The following is a 16,192-nucleotide window of genomic DNA, read 5'->3' as shown; positions in this document are numbered from 1 at the left end:
GAAGCGGTACCCTTTCTTTTTTTGACATTTGCTTCACACACCTTTATTTATTATTCATCTTTACATGCACCTTTACTTTTTAATTCTGACTCTCTCACACTCCAGGGCTGTCTCTCTCCCTCTTGTGACCCTTGCCTCTTTACCCTCTGGTTGCTCCCGTGCGCCACCTGCCCTCTCATCTGCACTCAGGCCTCCCCATAGCTGCCGCGCCCCCTCCAGGGTTCTCAGCTGGCACCATTTCCACCTGCGAGGACCCTGCCTGCTGCTCCCACCACCCCTGGGTTCCATCCACAGCACCAGGGCACAAGGGACTGTCCTTCACTCTGCTCTGGTCACTCTCATCAGAGCCACCAGCTCTTTTTATTATTTATGACACCATATCCTTAAAAGTCACTTTGAATAAATGACAGACATTTTTAAAGCTCTCTTGATTCCTTCATTACCTGTCCATGAGAATTTATCTCACAGATATTTTATCTCATGCTTGTAAACAGGGTCAGCACTGGGCTCAGCGACACACAGGTCGCCCTTCAAGAACATCCACGGCCTCCAAGGGCACTTTCCATAGAAAGCCAGGAAGACCATGTGGGAGACCTCATGACGGGCTGTACTGTAGTCTCTCCCTGCAGGGGATCAGAGGGGAGTGAACAGGCACCTCCATCCCAGGGAAGGAGAGCAGCCCTGCAGGGCACAGAGCACACAGGCTGGCGGGCAGCTGAGGTCTGGCTATCATAGCCACCAGCACCTGAGACAAGGGCTTCTCAGGTGCCCCCGGAGACGAGACCACTCACTGCTCCACTGTCTGAGCTAAGGGCTGACATTCCCGCCCCCCACCAGCCTATCTTTTCTTCCAGGTATCCAGGCACACATCCTGTTCCATCTTCCAGTATCCTTTAAATATGTTCCTAACTTTCATTTCCTACTTATCTTTTTCATGAGGAGAGAAAGGTAGATGCGTTAACATTTCAGTTAATTATAAAAAGATCACTTTCTTTCTTCACTTGTCGATCAGGATTAACAGAGTTTTGTTATTATGTAACAATAGCCTAATATATAAAATTAACATAAAATGGTCTAAAGACATAAATATTACAGCCTGGACTATGACACTCAAAAGAAAACATAAACAATTCATAAAGTTGAGTCTGACAAGAATTTCTTAGTTATCACAATGAAAGAACAAGCAAAAGACAAGTAGATAAATTGGACTTCATCAAAATGCAAAACTTCTGCTTGATCTTACAAGCAGGGACGAGAGTCCTGGTTACTAAAGCCTGAGGAGGACGAAGGATGGATGGACAGGGCACAGCTTCCAGGTAGGGGCCGATATTTCATGGGAAAGAAACCAGACACCAACGTCAAATACTGTCTGTTTGGTGGTGTGAGGGAGGAACAAGAATCTGATTCATACAGGCAAAGAAGAGGGTGATACCCAGCAGTGGAAAGGAGGGGTGAATGGGACTCACCTTTAATGAGTTTGAAATTTTGGATCACGGTGATGATTTTACAACAATATAGATGGGTTACTGTCACAACAAAGCTGAAATTTTACTGAAATGTGACCACAATAAAAATGAAATAAGCCAAGCACAGAATGATAATTAGCACATACTCTCATTTACATGTGGATGTTAAAAAAAAAGTTGATCTCAAGTGGAGAGTAGAGGAGCGGTCAGCAGAGGCTGGGCAGGGAGGTGGGGAAAGCTGGTGGGTAACGGGCTGAGAGTGCAGTAGAGAGCTACAAGTCTGAACGATCTGTGCAGCTCGGTAGGGTGGCGCAGTTGGTGAGCATTTCCTGTACATTCACAGCAGCTGCGAGGAGGAGCTTGCATGTTCTCACCACCAACACATGATAAATACGCTAGTTACTCTGATCTACTACACCTTTCACAAGTACCATAATATTTCTTTATACCCCACAGACACATACGATTACGCATCATTTAGAAATTACCCTGAACTTAACATTGTGGTCTCGAGGTGCACCCATTTTCCTAAAATGGCTCAAGTGTACCCTGTAGCACTTCAGTGTGCGAATACGTTTTCTTTAACCACTCATCTGTTGACAGGCATCAAGGATGCTTCTAGGGTTTAGCCATTACTAACTGCTATACACATGGGTACGCATGGATCACCGTAATATGATGCCAGTAACTCTCTGGAGGAAGCTTCCTCCAGAGAGGAAGTAGCTGGGTCAAGTGCAATTTCTAGTGTTACTTTTTTTTGAGGAATCTCCACCCTGATTTCCACAGTCTCTGTACTAATTTACATTTCCACCAAAAATGGAAAGGGCTCTTTATTCCCCGCAGCATAGTTTCTTTTATATGAGAAACTGAGTGTAAAAATAAAGAGCAAAATAAAAGACAAAAGGAAGCAGGGAGGCAGTGTGTTCTCAGAGGGGACCGAGAGATGGAGGGGCGGGGGAGAGGAGGGACAGAGGACGGAGAAAAGAGCTGGGATGTGTTATGCACTGTGCCAACTCCGCACAAGGAGTGGAGACATTATGTGCTACACACATGTACTAATAAACTCAAATATAAAAATATTTTAAAGCAATAGGCCCAAAGTGCCTATCAGTAAGTACCAGCAGCAATCCCTCATGTTATTGCTGGTACTTCTCAGTTATGCAGATACTTTCCTTTCCTGTGCCAAAATTCTGTTTTTGCTTGACCACTGGAAGTGGAAAATGACCCTACTGAGGATCCCAAAGATGGCCAGCCAACTTAAGGAGTGGCCTGAAGGGGATGGTGACCATAATGGACTACCATGAACAAAAGAAGGAACTACAAGTGGCTTCTGCCCAGCTCCCACTGGGGTCCTGGTCCTCGGCTGCTCCTAAGACTTAGTAAAAACAAAACACCACCCCTACCTCCTACCCCAGGCCTAGTTGCCAGAGGTGGCTCCCAGGTTCTCAGTGCTTCTGGAAGGCCCAAGCAGTTGGCACCGGAGTTCTCTGGAGTTCGCTTGCTCACAAGGGAGGGCAACCTCCCTTTCCCAGTCTCACCCTTGAGAAGCAATGGCCCTAAGACAATGTAACTCTTCATCCTGATAATCATTGAACTATGAGAAGCAAGCAAGTTAAACTTAATTTGCTACCACTGTCAGGGATTGTGGCCGGCTTGGAGGCAGAGAGGAGGGGACTGGAGCCCTCTCCTAATGGCCCACAGGGCGGGGGAGGGCAGTGCTCCAAGTGCTGCCCTGTGGATGCACACCTAAGCACGCCAGAGAAAGCTGCTGCTGAGGGCAAATGAGCCCCAGAAATCAGCCAGGCAAGCTGGGGCCAGCACTGTGCCTGCTACACTCTGGGCAGGAAGGCAGCACACATCATGCTCAGTTATCTCAGGTCCTTCAGCGCTGCGCAGTGCCCGCTGATCTTGGCAATTGGCAGGGTTTGGGAACATGAAACAAGGTGCGCTAAAACCCATGGGGTCTGTGCTTGAGGGGTTATGGCTGCCCAGGGAGACCAAGAATAAAGCAGCATCTGGGCAGCAAGACGATGCCAAGGACAGCTGGCCCGTGTGCCCGCCCCTGGCCTTCCCCAGGGGGAAGCTGGCCCGTGTGCCCGTCCCTGGCCTTCCCCAGGGGGAAGCTGGCCTGTGTGCCCGCCCCTGGCCTTCCCCAGGGGGAAGCTGGCCCGTGTGCCCGCCCCTGGCCTTCCTGTGTGCAGCGATGGTCCTTAATCCCAGTTACTCCTTCGGATAAACCACCCACCTGATTAGAGACTGTGGTGAGCACCCTATCTTCAGATGCTCTCAGGAAAGTCAAAGTGGGCAGAGAGGAAGAACAAAAAAGACATTTCTCCCCTTGGTGACTTGATTAGACAAATGAGAATCGTTCTTCTAAATCTTTTTCCACATGTCCCGAGTGCTTGGCACAATGACGACAGGTCTGTGGGAACCTGGCACCAAAAGCCTGGCCGATCGCAACGTTATAAATGGCATTTCCTTGTGAAAGTTTGGGTGCTTTCGTTTGTTCAGTTTTTTTCAAGTGGGAAATTATAAAAATGAGCACATATCTGCTTCTAAACAACTCTCCGGTGATCTTTTACTGTTCTGTTCTCTTACTGATTGCTCTCTTTTCGGGGTGTTTAATCTACAGCAAAGGCCAACATTTATCTCGGCGTGCCACCCTGCCTGCTGCACTGCGTTGTGAATGATAACAAGCGTGAGTCCACAGCCTGGAGAGGAAGCTGAGCCCAAGGCAGGCTTGCATGTCCTCAAATGTTACCCTTAGAGTGAACCAAAAGCGCTAATGGTGGGCACAGACAACACGCAAAGAGCAGAAGGAACATTCGCAAGTGCCTTCTCATTCCGCTGTGGGCATGCCCAGAAGGTGGGCGGGATGACCTCTCATCTACGGGTGGGTGAGGGGCCAGCACTGAGCCGGGCCTGCGAGCTGAACTGCTGGTTTAGGTCCCACAGGTCGGGGAGTCAGCATCCTGCCTGCACCCAGCCCTGCCCACTTCCCCTGCGGCCCTCACGTGCCCCACAGACCCTGCTGTCCTCACCTTGCCAGGTGCTCATGGCTGCCCTGGAGGAAGTGGCCTGGTTCTCCTGCAGTGCCCCCAAACACCCGGCATCCTGCAGATGGAGATGCTGAGTAACAGGTGCCACTGCCCTTTCCTGTCAAGACAGCACTGTTACTGCCAGCAGCTTCCATTCTATCTTGAAACCCACGCAAAATTTTAGAGACAGTCACACTGCACGAACACACAAAGCCCCAAGTTGGTCGCCAGGCGGTACACTGACAGGTGCTGTACAGCATGTCACATTCTCACGGCTTTCTCTTCTCACACGGAACCTGCATGCAGGAAAGCTGATGAAAGCGCACGGATCAGAAACAGGGTGCCGAATTACAAATGCCCCAAAAAAACAAGAAAGCCACTCTCGGTGTCTTCTTGCAGTAATTCATATCCAGGGAGCAAAGAAAACTTTATTAACTGGTTCTGCTTATTTGCCTTTGATGGCAATGTGAGCCAGGATTTCAGTTTATCATACTATTACCAATACTACTACTATTGCTATTAGTATTATTTTGTAATACTGGGAACTGAACCCAGGGCCTGTGCACTGAGCTATGTCCCCAGCTTATTCATTTCTTAAAAAATGCTGAGACAAGATCTCACTAAATTACCTCCCATGAGACTCAAACTTGAGTTCTTCCTGGCTCCAGCTCCTAGAGTGCTACAATTACAAGTGTCCCCCACCAGGCCTTCCTTATCGTGTGCATCTATCAAGAATGGGTTTGCTGCATAAATGGAGCCAGAGTCAATCCTTTGTTGACAAAAATCAAGACAAAAGAACCCCCCTAGGGCTGTAGCTTCCCTGAGCCTACAGGAGGCCACTCCAGTGTGAGGCCGGCAACAGCCCCCACAGCATGCCCTGCCTGCTCGCAGTTCTGTCAGTAACAGCTGCAGAAGAGGCGCCACTGCCCAGCTGGGTGCTCTCTCCATGAAGCAGTTACTCAGCCCCCCAGAGGTGCACACAGTGCTGGGACGCCAGTGGGGAAGGCGCCTCCGTGGTGGCTCTACCAGGAGCCTACAGGGTGTGCTGGGGGAGGGGCTGCCTCCATGGGGTGATGGTAACAGTATCTCTGGGAAGGTGGCCACACCCAGAGACCTGACAGACAGCATCAAGAATGGAGGACAGCATCCCAGGTGATGGCATCCCAGGTACCAGCGTCTGTGAGGGTGTGGGCAGGAAGCTGGGCCATGCTGGAGGCACTGAAGGAGAGGACACCCCCAAAGAGCCAACATGAGGGGTCCGGTATTGAGAAGAGAAGCAGACAGCAGGTGTCCATCACAGGGCCTGGCAGCCCCTGGGCATCATGATCAACAAGCCAAGAGCTGATCCATGGGCTTTCGTCAGCTTTCCTGGACCTTCCTGCTTCTGCTCTTGGGCGGGATGGGGACTGCAGCATGCGTGGGAGGTCACAGGATGTCTGCGCTGTGGTCTCTCCAAAGGCCATCATCCTCACCAGGATGGCACCCGCTGACCCATCCTGAGCATGGAAAGATCAGTCAAGTAATATGGTCTTTTTCTCTGAATTTGCGAGCTTCCATTTTAGACAACTAGTATTCAGATTAATAGACTGTTCAAATTACCCAAGATTACTGTATTTCCTGCTCACAAATCACAACTCAGAGGATAACACAGATCACACCAATTAAAACTAAACTGAACTTAAATATAGCGCATCAGTTCTGACCAAGTCCCACCACAGAAAAGGCGCTGAAGAGGTTTTAAATGTCTCCGAGATGATTGAAATGCCTTGCTAAGGTGCTAGGGCCCTGATAGCTGTGGTATTTAGGGGCTCCACCTCCCCTGCCTGATTGCCTGGAAGTGCCTGGCCCAGCCCACCCCTCTGCTCACTCTCACCTGCCCACAAGGCCTTTGCAAACAGGTATCTGATGCCTTCAGCCGTCAACTTGAAAAGTTCAAAGCCCTCCGTTACCCACAGAGGTGAAAACAGACTTCTTCAAAAGTCTGCAGCGTGTCCTTACAGTCCAATCCCAGCCTGCCTTTCCTGCTCCCTTGGCTGCCCCCCAACTTACCCTGGCAGCCCGCAGAGGTGATCTCTTCCACAAGGCCCTTTCAGGAGCCTGCCCTGTGCAGGGCTGCTTTCTGTTGACTGAAAACCTCAGGCCCTGCCTCTGCGTGTCATGTTGTATCTCATGGCTCTCTGTTGACACACAACGAGGAGTGGCAGGGACATGAGTCCTGGGTGTTGGGCAGCCTGTGCTCCAGAGTGCTGCCTACAAGTGTCCCGTCTCTCTGAGCACAGTGATAGCACACTCCCAGCTCCGGGTCCCTGCGCTCATCTGGCCTCTACTCCAGGAAGAGCTGGTCTGCCCTGAGAAGCTGTCTGGCTAAGATCCCAGGGCCCATGCTGGTTCTCCTTTGGGACTTTCAACACTTTTCTCTTAAAACATCGACTTTTCCTCCTCCATTAAATACAAAAAAGCTACAATACTCTTAGAAGTGCCTCATCTCTCCTTGCTGCTGCGTCCCTCCTGGAGAGTTTGGCTGGTCCTCTGGCCTTGGAGTCTTGCTCTGGGCCCAGCCCTACACCCAGCACCCACTCCCGCTCCACGCCAAGTGCTGTGGGCCCTTCCAGTGTGCAGAGGCTGCTCCCCACTGGAAGCATGCGGGCAGGAGCTGAGGTCTGCAGGGACAAAGCACAAACAGGGGGACCACCTTTAGCAGTCCCACTTCCCAGATCACACAGCCTTCCACAAGGAGGGACCCTGAAGTCATCATACCCGTCCCAGAACATCTCACCTTGTGTCCCTTCTGTCACCTCTGACCCACCGAGGCCAACCTCGCTCTTCTTGCCTTCTGTGCGAGTAAAAACTTAACTCTCCTCAGGCAGCATGGCTGACCTTTTACTCCTCACATTTCTGGGCCGACTCCCCCACATATACCCATCCTCAAAAGTCTTGCCACCATGGCCCAGCAGATACTTCTGGCTCCAATGACAGAAGACCTCCAACACCCGATTCCTCTCTGGCTTCTGCCTCTGTGGGTCTTGCCCCAGAGCCCTCTGGGTCAGCCTGGTCTCCACCCCCACAGCCCCTGTCCCCAGAGGCTCTGTGGGGAGGCTCTCCTGTGAGCACACATCCACCAACAGGGTTCTGACACCAGTGTCTACAGGACGCCAGGACACGGGGCCAGGAGCCCTTTCAGGCCACATGGCAGAAACACAGTTTTATCACCTGTGGATTACATCTCATAGTTACCAGAGATGAAAACACACAAAAAGCCAAATATGACCCTGAGATAGCACCTAATGCACCTCTGCTCCTGCAGAAGAGATAATATAATAGAGATGTGGGAGCTACACTTCCTTTATGACCAGAATGTTACCCTCTGCTGAGCCTGTGGTTGATAAAAAAAAAAAAAAAAATGCACAGTCTCTCAACAGAGTTCCTTGCAGGTACTAAAACCCTTGGGCTTTCCTTAGTGACAGGCACATTCTTGCTGTTATGGTTTATATCTAGATGTCTCCCTGAATCCTTATCTGATCACAGGCAGCACCTCTGGAAGGTGACTGAGTCATAGGAACACTACAGATAACCTGATGTCAGGAGGTGGGGTGGAAGATGAAGGTCACTGCTGGTGTGACCAGAAGTTCTCCTTCCCTTTCAGGTCCCTCCCTTGATCTCTCTGCATCTTGGAGCCAGGCACCTGGTCTGAAACTTCTACAGACTGTGAGCTGAAATACGGCAAACTTCTTCTAAGCTGTGGGTGTCAGGTGACAAAGGAAGTGACTAAGACACCTGATATCTAACGAGGTGATTCATTGTGGCTCCTTCCATGGCCCCAGGTTGAAAGCTAGTCCTAGAAAGATCATGCACGGGATGCAGCTCAACCTCTGGGAAGAAACTGAAGTCTGAGGTCAATTACAGCATCAGACACCCTGCAGAGCTTGCTGGCCAGTGAGCATCCTGGCCTGGGGAGGAAAGGACCCAAAGCCTGCCCTCAGCCCTCCCCACCTCACCCTTGCTGCTCTTCATTAGGTTGCTTCTAACTTGAATCCTTTCTCATGCAACTATAATAGAGTATGGTACTTTCTTGAGCTCTGTGAGTCACTTCAGCCACTTGTCAAGCCTGAAGAAAGTCACGGCAAACATTAAATTTATATCAGTTGATCAGGAGCCTTGGAGTCCTGGGATTCCCCAGTGTGGCTCATGCCTGACAGCGCCCTCTACCCACAGGGCCTGACGCAATTCCAGATCAGTGCCAGTAACGTGAACACCCAGCTGGGTTGGCAAAGCAGCATCTATTGTCTGCAGGGAACTCACTTGGGTAAGTGCAATTACTCACGGGCACAGTGCCCCGCCTAGTCAGGAATATGCTGCACACACACCCTGAGGATTCAGGCAAAGCGTCCTGGCATTCAATTCTGAATTTATACACATCTACACTTTCTGGCTGGACCAAAAATTACCTGAATTCCACTGTTTCAAGCAATGTTTCTTACTGACATTTCCCTGGAAATGGCCCCAAATGAGTCCAGCTGGCCCAGCGGCTCCAGGGACAGACTCAGGAGGCCCAGAGGCAGAGACCTTCCTGGTCCCAGCCACTAACAGATGGCAGGAGCCACCTGCAGGCCGCGGCTTGGGCTGTGCACAGCCTCTTCTTTCCCTCCTGTGGTGGCTATATTATTTTTAGTAGTAATCACTGGAAAGTTTCTAAAATCTTCCCCCAATGGAACAAATATAACCACCTGCTATCAATACTGTAGACAAAAGATAATTTCAGAACATTTCATGTCATTTGAGAATAAAAGTTCACCACCAGAAAGGTACAGCACAGCACGAACAGCAGTTGGGCACCTAATGACAGGAGGCATCATGGCCATGGTCTGATACTCAGATTTCCAGTGATGGGCTGAGTGACAACTTCACAGAAATACAAGTCTGGCTCTGAGAGCTCCTACTCATGTACTCAAGCCTGGAAAAGCAAAACAAGTATGAAAATGTTACATTTGCTCTTTTAGTTTCATGTTTCTTGATCCTTCTTCGTTTTTTGGAGGCAGGGAGTCCTCAGTTGCCCAGGTTGGCCTTGGTCTTGAGATCCCCCGGCCTCAGCCATCTATGCACGTGCCACTGTGCCCAGCTAAGTTGCGTGATTCTTAATCAGCTTTGCAAGTGCAAGACAGAACCAAACTCCAATATGGTCCTCTCACTGACTGTCACAGAGGAAGTTCAAAGCAGTGGTCCTCAGACTATCCAGGTCCTGCAGGAACACAGGCCCCACCCAGCTCCTTTCTCTCACTCTAGAGACCACGTGTGTGTACACGTAACCTGGAACTCAGACAGGAAACACCATGCGTACCCACAGGTCTTATGGTCTGCTCCCTCATCCCTCAGGGTAAGTGACCTGTACATGGAACCTGAACAAACCTGTATATGTTTCAATCTAAGAATTTCTTCTAGAACAGAACCATTATCTTATCCCATGTATGAGTCCCATTTACAGGCTTCCAAAAATGTCAATAATTTATTAGGAACTAAAATATACACAGCAAGTTCATGAGGGAAGTGAAGAAAATAATTTAGTGGGCACAGTATTGTCTTAAAAGACAATGCATAACATAGCCCTATTTCTAAACAAGTGTAATGAATATCATGCAAACAACTCATTCTAATTTTATGATAGGAATGTTTTCATTGTGACTTGAAAATATATCAAAATATGTTAAAAATGTAAACACTAGTGATGGAGGAAATTGTACTACAGGACTTAGCAATAAAAAAGCATCAACTGTTTTGCCATGGTCAGTCCTGGCACATAAAAACCTCTTGTCTTTCTCAAACTTTAGAACTGTAATACTGGACGGAAACACTGTTGCAAATATTCAACAGGTTTGCTGGACACTGATCATGTAAAGTCCTTGCATTTGAATCCAGGAGAAGCACTCCAAGCTGCTCTCACTCTGGAGTTTCAAGAAAAGGAAAAGGCAGAGCCCTCTGTGTGGACACCTGGCTGAGGGGCTGTGTGGGAACACGACAGGCTCGGGGAAAGGTGAGGACCACAGGTCTGTGAGCTGGCCACCTCAGCAGGCACAGGCCCTCAAAGGTCAGGGGCTTAGGCGTCCCTCTGAGCATCCCAAGGTGGGAAATGGAGGAGGAGGAATGCATCAGAGGACCCAGTGGCCATCGTTTTGCTCCACTTCTCACAGGAAGATGCCAAGTTCCGGGGACGTGAAAGGACTTTCCCTCATGCTGTCTGCAGTTTCTGCATGACAGTATACTTCAGCCGAGCCAGAGGCTTGGCTTTCAACAGATATATCATTGTCAGACTTGTATCTTAGGAGCCACGGACCCGGCCTGGACTGGAATGGCCTTCTCCCAGGTCCCCAGACCTCCCAACCACCAAAATGTGAGCGGTGAGGCCAATTCAGAGCAATTTCACCCAGCAGAACTCTGTTTTTGTTTGTCTTTTTGAGACAGGGTCTCACTATGTAGTTCAGGCCGGCCTTGACACACTTTGTAGTCCAGGATGGTCTTGAACTTGCAGCAATCCTCCTGCCTCGGCCTCCAAGTGTTGGGATCACAGGTGCGTACAACCATGCCCAGCATAAACGCAGGACTCTGAAGAGATGCTGGCTGCAGCAGGGAAACACGCACAGAAGACGGGCAAGCAGGGCCAGCATGCAGACAGCTGGCGACTGAGGAGAACAGTCTGAAGCCGTTCTGCCTTCAGCTTCTGTATTATAAATGTCAGCGCTTTTTTCTCTCTCTCAGCTTTTTTTTTTTTTTTTTTTTTTTTGGTACCAGGGATAGAACTCATGATTTCATACTTGCCAAGCAGGCACTTATATCACTGAGCTAAACTCCCGGCTCTTAGCCGCCTTCTCAAACTGTATCACAAGCATCATTTTATGTAACCCACAGCAAGCAAGGTGTTTTATGATAAAGTAGCACCAGAAAACTTGTGGTCTGCTACAGGTCTAATGTAATTCTGTTGGTTGTTCAAGGAATGAAAACCTCAAAATTAATATATACTGGGAAAGATAGTAACCCAATGCCATATTTTAGCTATTTAATGTATCAGTGGTGCACTAAACTTATCAATAAGCATTAAAATGACTTAATTTAAAACTGTTATTACATTTATTAATGAACACAATATATTTAAGTATCAGTGGGTCTGCTTGACTAGGTCCCAGCTAACTGACATTGACATCAGGGGGGCAGTCACTTGCAAAATCAGTTTCCCAAGAACTTATCTGGATTGTCTAAGTACAGCACTGCATCTGTGGAACACGGCCCAGCCCAGGGTTTTATGTTGGTCGACTCTGAAGCCTCCCCCTTCTGGTACGCAGTCACCCACAGGAGCGCCAAGGATCTCCCAGGCATGTCACGCCTCACCTGCCATGTCGATGGCGAAGGGCCGGTCCGCTCTCCAGCCGGTGTACCAGCCGACCACTTTGCCGTTTTCCACCAAGGGACGTTCGTAGCGCCGCCCACCAACCAGGCCCACTGGCCACACGGATACCTTGCGTGTGGTTCGCATCTACAAAAGGGGAAAGACACAGGTGCTGAGCTCTCTTAGGGAAAAGGAAGGAGGAAAGCCATCCGGAGGCCCCCTAGAGGCGGCAGGCAGAGGGGCCGAGCACAAGTTCTGAGGTGTGCACACAGAACCCTCTGTTGACAGCTACAACCTGATTTCTTTTGTGTGGGTTCTCGAGGTCATGGGGGCTGCCCTAGGAATGCAGTTAGCTGGTGGCTGTGGCTCAGGAGAAATAAAATAGATGTTACTACCTGACCATTATTTACTTGGAGCTAAGCACGACTATCAAATACTTTCTAGGCATTTCGAGGTTCCATCTTTTAAATATTATTTTTCTTTCTGGTTTTTTTTTTTTTTTTGTCTTTTTCGTTTTTATCAGTACCAGGGATCGAACTCATGACCGCACACTTGCAAGGCAGGGGCTTATGCCGCTGAGCTAAATCCCCAGCCCTAAATATTATTTTTCACCCTCAAATAAGAAGGTTTACTTCTCCTTCATAAAACCTCGTGATTCAGAACAAAAACTCCAGGACGCTATGGGGACATCCTGTCTCCAATTCTTTTTATTGCTACAGCTACCAAGACATCTTGGCTGGGGACATTAATAATGAGATCCAGATATAAAACAGACAGCAGGCATCCTTCAGAGGGACAAAGACCCACACACCCCCCCTGAAAATAAGCCTATTGCTCAAGGACAACTGGGCCAAATGAGAAGGAAAAGGCCTCACAGGATGGCTGAAATAATCAGTCCTCTTTATATGCAGTGACATCCAGCAGATACCTAAACATACTCCACGCTATCTGGCAGGTTTTGTTTTGGTGGTTACTGAGGGTCAAACTCGGGGCCTCATGCGTGCTAGGAATTCCTGTAAGACTGAACTAACTATATGCTTGGCCCTTATCTTGAGACAGGGCCCTGCTAAGTTGCCCAGGGTGGTCTGGACCTCCTGAGAGGCTGGGATATTATCATCCACCACCCTCCCCAGCTCACCAGATTTCACTGAGGGAAAATGCTCACAAGAAAGCCTGCCCGCATCACGCAACAAATTTCAGCTCCGTCACCTTTTCAGCCCACACAGCAACTGGGGCAAACAGCAAAAGCTCCCGCCCTTCAGGTAGATACACCAGTGCTTGGCCAGCAAACACCAAGCCTTGCTGGTGAGCTAGTTATGATTTCAACATCAATTTTATGAGCTCCAAAACTGAACAGGTAATGAGCAGGTAACCAGGGGTTAAAATAATGATTCTTAACTGAAGAAGTTTTTATGAAAGGAAGAAAAGTGATATCCTGAGAAAAATACAACGGGAATTCTCACTATTAAAGCAAACATGAGATGCTTCCATTAACCCAGCATCCTGATCTGACTTAATGATATCCCACCTTGTTCCAATGAGGGTATTTAAGGGTGTGAAATGTTCCAGGTCATGAATGTCTCATTGTACTGGTTTCCTTTACTTCTGAACTTATTTTTATAGTTTCTTTTTTTTTTTTTTTCATTGAAAAGTAGAGGACTGCGATTTTTAGAAAGGACCTTTTATAAGGCTGGCCCTGAGCTGGTGTCTGGGAACTCAGCTTTGGAAATGTCTCCTACAAAGGAAGGTTTTACCTGCCTGAGGCACTGAGAGGTAAAGTTCACAGCTGCTTTACTTTTTCAAGTCTGAAATGTACATGGGCACTATAGGAGGAAACTGTTCCTCTCCAAGCTCCTTTGGTTTTTAGGTGGATTTTCCTGGGCATAAACACTGTGCACCAGTAGCTCCTTTTTTCCTGCTGGAGGGATAGTGAGCCCAATGCACGAGGGCTGAAGAGGATTCCTGCAGACGTCCTCCCTCATGGGAGGGATCCCCTAGGGTGAAAGCCATGCCTTAACAGAGGTGACCTTGCAACTCAGCGTCATGGTCCTGTTCTCCCTCTACTCCAGTCCCTCAGCAGGTCTTAGTGACTGCAACCTGTATATTTCACATAGGCAGGCAAAGCCAGAAACCCCAAAATATGATCTTCTTTCTCTAATTCCATCTTCAGGATTCTGTTCCCACACAGACCCGAGAAAATGAAAGCCTTTCGATTTTTTAATCTTACAGGTCAAACATGCCAAACACACAAATAAATCTAGGCCAATGCTCTTAGTTACTTTTCTACACACTGTTGAGACAAAATACCTGTTGCCCAAAGTTAGGGAAGGAAAGGTTTATTTTGTACAGTTCTTGGAGGTTTTAGTCCATACTTAGTTGGCTCCAAGGCAGCTGGGCAGGGCAGTCATTCTACCATATCATCGCTCCATCCAGGCAGGTGGGACACTCACATGGCCAATCCCAGTGCTGGACAACAACCAATCACAAACTCTAGATCAGCCACATCCATAATTACATGAGGCCTAGGGGTGGCCAAAGGATTCTATAATCTATAACATCAATCAAAAATATATAGATATGGATATAAATATAGAGACGTGTCTCCATACTAATTCACATCTCTGTATCTGTACACTGAGATGCATTTTTCTCTATATAAATATATATGTCACACTTATGAAAAAATGACTATTTACAGAGCACTATTTGTTTTTTTGGAGAGGGCAGGGGTATTTATCTGAAGCCTAGGATTTTTGTCTGGAGCACATTTCCAAATTTGTGGAAACTGGTGAGCAGATCCCTTCCTAGAATTCCATGTCCTCCTAGGTGGCAGCAGGCTGTGTCCCAAAGGTGTCAAGCCATTCTCACCAAATATGTCAGCCCCACGTAATAATCGGAACATTCCTCATTTTCAAAGAGGAATACAACAATGAAAGGACAGACATCCACCTCCCCATTCCGGCTACTCTCGGAGAACCGTGGAGTTTCCAGCAAGCAGGTGGGCGCACACTATCCTGGGAGCCCAGCCTATTTGGGACTCTTCCACTGTCTGGGTGCAGAGTAAGGGCTGGGCGGATCTGGGGCGCCTGCATCTGCCTCCCCAGGTATCTGGAGGACTGTGGATTTCTCAGCAAGCAGGCGAGCATCACCAGTTCCAGAGACCCCGCGGCCTGTGGTCAGTGCCCAGTGCACTCTGCCCCAAGCCCAGACTGTTCGGGACCCTCCAGGCTTCCGGATGCAGTGAAGTAGCTAAGTGGGTCTGAGGCATCTACATCCGCCTCCCCTTTCCGGCTGTGCTCAGAGAACTGTGGAGTTTCCAGCAAGCAGGCGGGCGCACAGTGTCCCTGGAGCCCAGCTTATCTGGAACTACAGAGTTCTAAACAGGCAGAAGAGGGCCACTGGTTCTAGAGGTCCAGCGGCCTGGGGGAACTGGGTGCCAGAGTCCCAGGAGCTGCGAACACAGAAGTGGATTTCCAACAGACTCCGAGGAAGCTTTCGAGTAACACTTGAAACACAGAAACATAGGAAAATGACAAAACGAAAGACCAAATTACAACCTCAAACCTCCAGTCCATCTCAAGAAACCCTAGGAGTGATGTATATAGAAGAAAATATATGCCATACACCTCAAATATTGGACATACTAGCTACTGAAATAAACAAGCAACTCCAGGAAGCTTTAAAGGAATTCAAACTCAAAATAATCTCCCAGGTAAAAGAAGAAATGATAAAAGAAATGAAAGAGATTCTGAATATATCTAAAGAAAACACAGTTAAAAATTGGAGGAACTAAACAAAAAGATAGAATCCCTAGACGAGCAATATAAGAAACAAACAGAATACATAAAGCAGATGCACAGAGATATACAGGAAATAAAAAATTCCACTGAAAGCTGTAAAAACCGCCTCAATGAAAATGAAGATAGAATTTCAGACCTTGAAGACAGGATTGCAGCCAGTGAACAGGAAAGGAAAGATCTTTTAAAAATAACAAGGAATCAGGAAATAACAATTCAACCACTGCAAGATGATGCAAAGAAAAATAACATAAGATTGATAGGGATTAATGAAAAAGAAGGGGACAGCATGAAGGATGTCAAGAGGATATTTAGAGAAGTAATAGCTGAAAATTTCCCAAGCATGAAATCAGGAACTGACATCAGGTTCAGTGAAGCATATAGAACTCCAAATAGTTATAACCAAAATAAAACTACACCCAGACATATAATAATCACCATCCCAGAAATCCAACACAAGAATAGATTATTAAGAGCTGTCAGAGAGAAAAAACAGATCACTTATAAAGGAAAACCTAT

The 16,192-nt window shown here is 48.0% G+C and overlaps 1 protein-coding gene across 4 annotated transcripts in view; it reads right to left on the bottom strand.

Moving 5' to 3' along the window:
- Positions 1 to 16,192, bottom strand: part of B3gat2 (beta-1,3-glucuronyltransferase 2) — a 91,934-nt gene that overhangs the window by 34,258 nt on the left and 41,484 nt on the right. For 2 of the 4 annotated variants that reach the window (XM_063227016.1, XM_063227015.1), the window contains exon 2: positions 11,879 to 12,023. In XM_063227016.1, the coding sequence (XP_063083086.1) occupies positions 11,879 to 12,023 (145 nt within the window). Of the gene's footprint in view, positions 1 to 4,893; positions 6,001 to 10,921; positions 11,114 to 11,878; positions 12,024 to 16,192 lie in introns of those variants that run through there. The other 2 variants (XM_063227017.1, XM_063227018.1) reach the window with 2 other exon arrangements.

This window comes from Cavia porcellus, unplaced genomic scaffold, assembly GCF_034190915.1.
Source record: "Cavia porcellus strain 051 isolate PalLab524CR breed Dunkin Hartley unplaced genomic scaffold, mCavPor4.1 scaffold_16, whole genome shotgun sequence".
Taxonomy (NCBI): Eukaryota; Metazoa; Chordata; class Mammalia; order Rodentia; family Caviidae; genus Cavia; species Cavia porcellus.
Note: the sequence above shows the minus strand (reverse complement) of the source record. Positions and strands in the feature narration are given on the sequence as shown.